The 9616-nt window shown below is 45.7% G+C and overlaps 1 protein-coding gene and 1 long non-coding RNA gene across 2 annotated transcripts; one reads left to right on the top strand and one right to left on the bottom strand.

The window, feature by feature from the left end:
• Positions 1–938: 938 nt before the first annotated feature.
• On the top strand, positions 939–3522 carry LOC119088379. The gene is made up of 2 exons (XR_005092055.1): positions 939–1621; positions 2562–3522. It is a non-coding gene; the product is annotated as an uncharacterized LOC119088379 (long non-coding RNA).
• On the bottom strand, positions 3251–6033 carry Ss18l2 (SS18 like 2). The gene is made up of 3 exons (XM_028890457.2): positions 5888–6033; positions 5678–5754; positions 3251–3535 (listed from the first exon to the last, which is right to left on the bottom strand). Exons 1-3 carry the CDS (start codon positions 5954–5956, stop codon positions 3448–3450), a joined length of 234 nt encoding a protein of 77 aa, XP_028746290.1. The 5' UTR covers positions 5957–6033; the 3' UTR covers positions 3251–3447.
• Positions 6034–9616: the final 3583 nt, after the last annotated feature.

The following is a 9616-nucleotide window of genomic DNA, read 5'->3' as shown; positions in this document are numbered from 1 at the left end:
CTTTCTGTTCCCTCTTGGGCAAACATTCCCTGAGCATTAGATGTGGGAATTGTTTTGTAGATGTAGCTGTTGGGATTGGACTCCACATCTTGATTGGTTGTAGTTTTCTGCAACAGTCTCTGCTTGTTGCCAAGGGAAGCCTCCTTGATAAGGGGTAAGAACTACATTTATCAGGGCTAGCCCCTGAAGAAGGATGTCTCTTCTGCCAAAGTATTTATTTTGGTGACCAGTCGTCCCAGCTTTTTGTTGTTTTTGTTTCTTTCCCTGGAAGCTGAGGATGTGGCTCAGTGGTGCAGAACCTGCTTAGAGCGTGTGAGGTTCTAGGTTCTGTCTACAGCATGGAAGGGAGAAGGGAAGCAAGGAGGAGGGAGAGGAGAGGATGGAGAAGGGGAGGGAAGAGAAAACCGGTGTATCAACTTCAAGTTCATGAAAACTTCCTCCTGTTTTCATCTGGGAATTAAAAATTGTGATAAGGGTGCTGAAGTGTAGCTCTTCAAGGTTGACGGCTTCTGGTGGGGGTGGGGTGGGGAAGGGCTCAGTCTTCTCTCAGGGGCTGTCCACTGGGAGTTTGACATTGCCCAGTGAGTATATGAGCAACACAAAACAGAACTTGTTTTTTTCTTCTTCTGCTGTTTTGGAGAAGGTCGCAATGGTTGGGGGCAGACCTGGGAGGACTGGAATGAATGTGATCAGAGTGCATTATGTGGAATTTCCAAATAATCAATACAAAATTACATAATCAATCCAGTCTTCCTATGTCACATAGGATGGGATTCAAATCTTGGAGGCCTGCCTGTGTTCCATAGCCATTTGTTGAAGACTTTTGTTTTGTTTTTTGTTTTTTTGGGAGAGTTTCTCTGTGTAGTTTTGGTGCCTATCCTGGATCTTGCTCTGTAGACCAGGCTGGCCTTGAACTCAGATCCTCCTGACTCTGCCTCCCGAGTGCTGGGATTAAAGGCATGTGCCACCACCGCCTGGACATACTTTTGTTTTTTTATTTATGGCTAAGACTATTTTTTAACCCATAATTACTTGGCTTTATGACCATATACGATTATCAGTGCCACACTGCCATTTTTATAAAATTGTAAAGCCTGCATTATATTATCGTTACCATTTTTAAGTGCAGTTCAGTGGTATGAAGTACATTCACCTTATGGCACAGCCATCACCATCAACTGACTCAGAAGGTTCATCTGGCAGAACTGCAACCATGTCCCTTCACAAACTCATTTCCCTCTCCTCTTCACCCCTACTCTGCACAATACCTCCACTTTGTCAGTTGAGTGCCTATTAGTACTTCCTGTTTGTAGAATCATGTTGTGAAGGTCTGTTTTGGTTATCAACTTGACTATATCTGGAACCAACTAGAATCCAAGCCGCTGGGCACCCCCGTGAGGGATTCTTCTCATTGGATTATTTGAAAGAGGAAGAGTCATCCTGACTGCGAGCCACACTTTTCTTTTTCCAGATAAAAGGACCTGGACGGAGACTCTGGCCACTCACACTGTCACTGCCAAGTTCATCTGTCCTTTGCTGGTTGATAGGAAAACCAGCTTCTTTGGGATTCCAACACAGACCGACGACCAGCAGCTCTCCAGGGATCTTCCAGGCCTCCAGGGTACGATGGGGATTGCTGAGATAGCCAGCCTCTTGGGCTGAGCAACTAATAGATTTTCAGTCTTTTCAGTAAGAGAGTGAGCCAATAGGCCCCAGTCTCCCATGGCCTTTGCTTCAGTTTCTGCCCCTAGATTTCTGCCCTCACTCCCCTTCATGATGGACTATGACAGGATGTTTAAGCCAAATAAACTCTTTCCTCCACAAGTTGTTTTTCATCATGGTGTTGTATCACAGCAACAGAAAACTGATACATTTGGTGTCTATCCTTTATGGCTGGCTTCATAACATAAAGGTGAAATACCTTTAAATTGCATCCATGTTGTATAACAAGCTTTCAAGTAGGAAGGAGTCAAGAAAGAGTGATAGAAGTGAATCTGGTCAAAATGTATCTTATAGATGCATGAATATGTCATTGTTCTCTGTGAGTTTGAGGCCAGCCTGGTCTACAGAAGGAATTCCAGGACAGCCAGGACTACAAAGAGAAACCCTGTATTGAAAAACCAAAAAGAAAAAGAGCCGGGGGGGGGGGGGTGTGGGTTGGGCGGCGGCGGCGCACGCTTTTAATTCCAGCACTTGGAGGCAGAGGCAGGCGAATCTCTGTGAGTTTGAGGCCAGCCTGGTCTACAAAGCCAGTTCCAGGAAAGGCGCAAAGCTACACAGAGAAACCCTGTCTCGAAAAACCAAAAAAAAAAAAAAAAAAGAAAGAAAAAGAAAAGAAATCCATAGCCACGCCGTGGCACACACCTTTAATTCTAGCACTTGAGAGGCAGAGGTGAGTGGATCTGAGTTCAAGGACAGCATGGTCTACAGAAAGAGTTCCAGGATAGCAAATGCTACGGATTGAAACCCTGTCTAACAAAACAAACAAAAGAAAAAAAAAGAAAGAAAATATTGTTAAACCTATTTTGTATATGCTAACAAAAACATTTTTCCTTTTTCAGGATCTCATGTGGCCCTGGCTAACGTTGACCCACTGCCTCTACTTCCCAGGTGTGCCTAGTGCTGGTTATTCAACTTTTTTGCCTCTCAGCTCTGAATGCACCCTTTGCTTGATTCTCTGTAATGTGTAATTCAGCCTTAAGCAGGGATACTTGCTTCAACCTCTCTTCCTGAAAAGAAACTTTGGTATTTTTTATAAACTAGGAGAAGGAAAGAGGTGAAAGAAAGGCGAGAACAGGGCTGTGTGATGGCATTAGTTGATTACAAAGAGACATTCTGGGGTACCGAAGAGAGGTGTACATCATTGTTGTGGGATATATTGCTGTGATTGGTTCAATAAAGAGCTGAACAGCCAATAGCTAGGGAGGAGGTACAGGCAGGACTTCTGGGCAGAGAGGAAGGAAGCAGATGAATCTACTTGTCCAAGAGACGCCAGGAGACACAGAAGAAGCAGGATGGGCAGTATGTGACAGAATGTAGATTAATAGAAATAGGTTAATTTAAGTTATAAGAGCTAGTAAAAAAAACAAGCCTAGGCTAAGGCCAACCTTTCATAAGTCTTTCTGTTGTTATTTGAAAGCTGGCTGGTGGGTCAGAGAAAGACTCATTACATATCATTTATTATTACATGATATCAGAGATTTAAGCACTGTTGATTCTGGTGATATGGTATTGCTGTCACATACCTCAGTTTAGTTTTCCAGCGGGGTCTGCTTTATTACTAAAATATTTACAATATTTAGAATATAGTACAGTTAGCAGCAACTTCTCAGTCTAGAAAGAGCCACAGACTTCTCACCCAAGTGGCTCAGTTACTAACAATTCTGTCTCTGTTTCACAGGAGATGGGTTCCATTCTGTCATTCCGCATCAAAAGCCTCCTAGAAGATTATTCCACTGCCTTTGTAAGGCTGCCTGTGTTGGCATCTGCGATGGTAGCTAAATAAATGAGATTTCTATGCAACACGTGCTGGTACCTATGAGTGAAAAACAAGAATTAGAGGCTTGGGTTTTTTTGTTGGTTTGTTTGTTTTTGTTTGTTTGTTTTGGTTCTTTGAGACAGGTTTTGGTGCCTGTCCTGGATCTCACTCTGTAGACTAGGCTGGCCTCGAACTCACAGAGATCCTCCTGGCTCTGCCTCCCGAGTGCTGGGATTAAAGGCGTGAGCCACTACCACCCAGATTAGAGGCTTGTTTTTACTCACCTTGCAAACTAGAAGAAAACCTGCCCAGTGTGGTGGAATGCTGTTCCCTCGACTGAATGACACAGGTCACCAACCTTTTTCTTACTTTTTGATTCACCTGCCTCTGCCTTCCCAAGTGCATCAACACACCTCGCTTCACCAACCTTCTTGTTTAACTTAGGCTCTCATCCATTCTCACTTATCACTCACACATATGTCCTCTAGATCAAGCAACCATGACTTTTTTGTTTGGACTACAATAGTAGTTTCCTCACTCCACGGTTTATGATGAAGCCCTGCTTTATTCCCCAGAGTTGGAATGGTCACAGCACAATTTAAATCAAGATCCTGTCGTAACTGTTCTAAACCCCTCTAAAGATGCCATCTCATTCCTACATGGTCTTAATGTGGGGGGGTCTCCAGTTACTTCTGTGTTCTCTTATGGCTTTCCCTTTGTTAAGTTCTGAACACAGGGCCTCCTTGATGTGGCCTGAGGGTATTCAGCACCTTCATCCTGCCTTACTTATCTCTGGGGCTCAAGGCTTCACTCAATGCTGCCTTATTAGAGAATCTCTGCCCCCTACCATAACTTACCCTACTTGATTTCTGCGGGGTTGGAAATTGAACCCTGAATTTCCTGTTCATGACAGGCAAGGTGCTCTATCACACCCCGCCCCCCCAACTTTATCCCATTCAAAGCACCTATTATTATATATCTCATTATATTTGTTCCCTCTGGATTCTGTGTATGAGTGTTTTGCCTGCATATATGTATGGGCACTACATACATGCCTGGTACATGGGGGATCATGCCTGGTGCCCAGGGCATCAGATGCCCTGCAACTGGAGTTACAGATGGTTGTGAGCCACCATTACTGGGAACTGAACTTGGGTCCTTCGCAAGAGCTACAAGTGCTCTTAAACTCTGAGCCAACTCTCCATCCCTCCCTCTGGATTCTGGACTCTAGAATGTCAGCTCCACAAGAGATTTGGAATCTTTTGTGCTTCTTATTCCCAAGTACACCCAGCACTCGGGAGGCAGAGGCAGGTGGGTCTCTGAGTTCAAAGCCAGCCTGGCTTATAGAACAAATTCACAGGGAAACCTTGGAGAGAGAGGAGGCCTTTCTTATGATCAAGGCAAGCATACGACGGTAGCACTTCTCAATTGCTTGCCATTCAGAAAGAATCATCAGACTTGGGAAGTGCAACCTTCACAATGTGAAAAAACAGGATAGGAGATTAGTAAAGAATCAATGTACTAAAGAAAAATGTGCGGCAGGCATTTTCTAAAAATGAGAAAGTGTTTACTATAAACTGTAAAAAAATCAAACCGCCAAATGTTGGAGTCAAACATAAACACCTCAGAATGGATTCTGCTATTCCATTGAGGTACTTGGAGAAGGATTGTAGGTGGCTAATTGTTGGACCAAATTTAGAAAAGGGTCTCGAATTTTGTTTCTTCTCATTCTGATATCCCATGGAGTGCACATTAATTCTATCCAGGATTAACCTTTGGTTTAACGTGGATATCTCTTCGTTGGTTGTGTGTATCTCTCACAGACTGACTGCTAGTTAACCAAATGCCCTGACTTACTGGGAATGGACGTAAAAACCACGAATAAAGAGATCGTGGCTCTTATCTGAGCCTAGCTTTCAGATGCTTCGCTGTCATCAGCTCACAGGGCTTATGTGAAACCATGAATAAGTTCTACCATAAACTATATGGTCTTGAGTAGTAAGTAAATAACCGGGGCACAGAGTCTTGCTATGTAATCTTAGCTGGCCTTAAACTTGTGGCCATCCTCCGGCTGCAGCCTGACAAGTGCTAGAATTACAGGCATGCAGCGCCACTCAGGCGAAGTAACTTCTCATGTATCTCCCTTTTCTCATCCGCGACCCATCACCCAGACTGCCGCACGTCCCCAGTGGCACTTACTGGACGCACTCGTTCGCTCGGCCCTTGTTCTGATACTCCACGATACAGCGGATCAGCTGGTCATTCTCCTCCAGGAGCTGAAAGGAGGGCGAAAGTGCAGGGTACCTTCAGGTGCCCCCACGCCGCCAGCAGGCGCCGATCTGGCCCGGCCCCCGGCCCTCCCCACCACGGCCCGTAGGCTGCAGGAAACTCCTGCACCGGGACGCTCACCCGCTGGATGGTCTCCTGGTTGACCTTGGCCTTGCCGCGAAGCCAGTCAGGGGCGAAGATGACCGACATGCTGTAAGTTCGGAATCCCGAGCCGGAGCTGCACGGTCGCGTGCTACTGACGCGAAGCCTACGCCGCGGCGTCCGTCCCCGCCCTGAGGAGGCGGGGCGAAGAGAATCGACGACCATTGGAAGCGCTGCGGGGCGGGGCGGGGCTTGTGATTGGACGGACACGCGAGCTCGCGGACCCGCTCTTGCGGAGTCTGTGACGCTCCTCTGGGGGCCGGACTTGGCGACGATTGACAGCCACAGGCTGATCCGCCTCTCCGCAGCCCGGCTCCCTGTACCTTCCTGAAGAAACTAGTTCCAGAACAGTGGGAACTGTGGGTGTTGCCTCCAGCCAGCTCAAACCAGAAAGCACGGATTATAGATTTCCTGTTAGCCTGGAAAATACTTTAATATGCCTAGATTCTTTCCAGACCATAAGAAATTGAATATCAGGAGCTAGTGGATAAGAAACCTAACCACTCTTACAGAGGACAAGAGTTTGAATCCAAGTATTTATGTCGAGTGGCTCACAACCACCTGTAGGTAACTTCAGCTCCAGGAGATTTAAAGCTCTCTTCTGGCCTGCCTGGGCACCCACATACACGAGCACATGAGTAAAAATTTGTTATGAAATCGTAGTAGCTACACAGAGAAACAAACAAACAAACAAACAAAAAAGAAATCGTACTAATTGCTTGTTGCAACCCTAAAAAGTATGAGTATTTTCCATTTTATAGATCAGAATATAGATGCATTCCCCTGAATCCTATTGGTCAAATGACCGCCAGACTCTGAGCCTGGGTAATATGGCTTTAGAACTTCATTTAAGGGGGAGATCTTGAGGGACTTCCAAGAGCTTCATTTCCCTGCCCTAGAACAGGTTTCCCCTACCCCCTTTCAGGCTTGTAAGCCAGCAGCTTCCACTTCATTTCCCAGCATGAGGCTTCAACGAGAGAAGTTGGGGTGACCTGCCTGAGTGGGGTCAGGACTCAGAGCTCCTTGCTTCTCAAGTTCCGACATCAGGTTCTCTCCCCACGGGAATCTCCCAGAGATTCTGCAGAAGACAGGATGGGCAGAAGCAGAGCCATCAAGAACAGGATGGAGACCTCACTTTATGCCACTCTGCCTTTAACAATTCTGTTTTTTAGACAGTGGAGGAATGGCGTTAGCAGGAGATGGTGTTGAGGGGGGCAAGTGCAGGGAGTGGACAGTGATCCAGCCATTGAGGGAGGCCAAGCCCTCCAGGGCAGGAGACGTCTCAGTGTGGAGATGTGCACATTACAGAGATGATAGGGCTCAACTCTGAATTTGGCATCTGCTGGATGACATCAAGGACCTGGCTGAGGGCTGGAGAGATGACTCAGCAGTTAAGAGCACTGGCTGCTCTTCCAGAGGACCTGGGTTCAATTCCCAGCACCCACATGGCCGCTCACAACTGTCTGTAACTCCAGTTCCAGGGATCTCCTCACACAGACAAATGTGCAGGCAAAACACCAATGCACACAAAATAAAAAGAAAAAACAAAACAAAAGAATTGACTGCCAGGCATGGTGGCGCACCCCTTTAATCCCAGCACCCGGGAGGCAGAGGCAGGTAGATCTCTGTAAGTTTGAGGCCAGCCTGGTCTACAGAGTGAGTTCCAGGACAGGCTCCAAAACTACACAGAGAAACCCTGTTTTGAAAAAAGAAAAAGAAGAAGAAAAAAAAAAGGACCTGGCTGAGGTTGGCAATGTGTGTAGTACAGCTCCACGTGGCGGTAGAACTTACAACCCAGGAGGAGATGGATAGTAGGTGGGACAGAAGGATGACCGTGCAAGGGTGTCAGTGTGTCAGAAAGAGTGTGATAGATATGATCACCCTGGGACTCCCAACTTATGTGGAAGGAAGTTAAAATGAAAAAAGAATTAATGAAAAGGGCAAAGTAGAGGGACATGGACTAGAAATTTCTAGTTTGGGAGGGAGGCAGAAGAGGAGAGGACAGAGATCAAATGTCTAAAGTTATAAATAACTACTTGTGGAAGTTGTCTGTGGAGATGTAGAGATTGTGGGGGTGGAGAGCTGAAGAGGCTTGGAATGGAAAGCCTCTGAAGATGACAGTGGTTGTGAGCAGTCAGTGACTGGAGATGAGGGCTGGGATTATAGGTATCACATCTTACTCGTTTCCCATTCCATTCTACGCTAGTGCCAGGGGCTCACCAGGTGTACCAAACAGAAGGTGAAGGAACATTCTATCTAAATCACTCAAGTCTCAAATACTAATATCCCAAGGCTCCATCCACATTTGAAAAGATCTTATTTTGTTTATTTGATTTTGATTTTAAGATAGTGTCTCAGATAGCCTGGGCTGGCTTCAAACTCACCAGGAATGATTGTGAGCGTAACTCTCCAGAGTGCTGGAACTGCAGGGGTTCATGTGCTGGGGGTAGAGCCCAAGGCTTCACTCATGAATGCTAGGCACACAATTTCCCACATGAACCACACTCTAGATTGGATTTTTCTATCTTGTTTTGTTTTGTTTTCATTTTTCCAGACAAGGTTTCTCTGTGTAATAGAGTGACTGTCCTGAACTTGCTGCCTTCCAAGTGCTTATTTATTTATGTGTATGAATGCTTTGCCTGTATATGTGTGTGTGTACCACATGCCTGTCTGATGCCTGTGAATGTCAGGAAAGGGTATTAAATCCCTTGGAACTGGGGTTACAGAAGGTTGTGTCTTGTGGAATATTACTTTATGTAAAGGTGTGTTGCATTTGTTTATGCTGCATTTGTTTATGCAAAGATGTGTTACATTTGTTTATGCTGCATTTATTTATGTAAAGATGTGTTGCTGTTTTACCTTACCTGCCTAAGGCATCTGATTGGTCTAATAAAAAGCCGAATGGCCAATAGCTAGTCAGTAGATAAATAGGGCAGGCTGGTGGGCAGAGAGAATAAGTAGGAGGAGGAATTTAGACTCGAGAGAGGGAGAGGAGAGAGAACGATGGAGAAAGAGGGAGATGCCCAGGGCTAGCCAGTCAAGCAGCCTCCATCCAGACAGACACAGAGTAGGACATACAGAATGAAAGAAAGTTAAAAAGCCCCAAGGCAAAACGTAGATGAAGAGAAACAGGTTAAAATAAATTATAAGAGCTAGTGGGACAAACATAAGATAAGGCCCAGCATTCATAACTAATAATAAGTCTCTGTGTCATGTTTTGGGAGCTGGTTGGTGGCCCAAAAGGAAGGCTGGTACACTGGGTAGCGGGAGTCAAGCCCCAGAGTAATAAGTGCTCTAAACTCCTGAGCCAATTCTCTAGCCCCACTTTTTTTTTTTTTTAAATAGGGACTCAAACTGTAGTCAAGCTGGCCTAGAATTCACCCAGGCTAGGCTCAAATTCATGGCAATGTTCCTGCACCAGCCACCTGAATACAGATAATACAGGCGTGAGCCACTACACTGGCTAAATCCAGAATTTTATAGGTCTAGCATCAAAGTTTCTCTAGACAGAGCAAACAATGGACAGGGTCTCCTTTATCTACCAGTTTTTCTCTGTGAATGTTATGACCCAGCCTTGCTGGGGCTCGTTATACACCAGCCCTGACTCAGTGTGGGAGGGACTATGGCAGGACTTGAATACCAGGAATGCCCAGAGGCTATCTTAGACTATCACAAGTCTTCCTCTGTTCATTTTGTAATTTGTCTGTG

This window comes from Peromyscus leucopus, chromosome 7 (genome assembly GCF_004664715.2).
Source record: "Peromyscus leucopus breed LL Stock chromosome 7, UCI_PerLeu_2.1, whole genome shotgun sequence".
Lineage (NCBI taxonomy): Eukaryota > Metazoa > Chordata > Mammalia > Rodentia > Cricetidae > Peromyscus > Peromyscus leucopus.
Note: the sequence above shows the minus strand (reverse complement) of the source record. Positions and strands in the feature narration are given on the sequence as shown.

What these genes read in the sequence shown, in the direction of transcription:
- Ss18l2 (XM_028890457.2), bottom strand. Translation starts at nt 5,956, where the DNA reads ATGTCGGTCATCTTCGCCCCTGACTGGCTTCGCGGCAAGGCCAAGGTC. An exon ending in ACCAGGAGACCATCCAGCGG is followed by an intron (nt 5,755 to 5,887) that starts GTGAGCGTCCCG and finishes CCCTCCTTTCAG; the next exon opens with CTCCTGGAGGAGAATGACCA. An exon ending in CGAGCGAACGAGTGCGTCCA is followed by an intron (nt 3,536 to 5,677) that starts GTAAGTGCCACT and finishes TTTCACTCATAG; the next exon opens with GTACCAGCACGTGTTGCATA.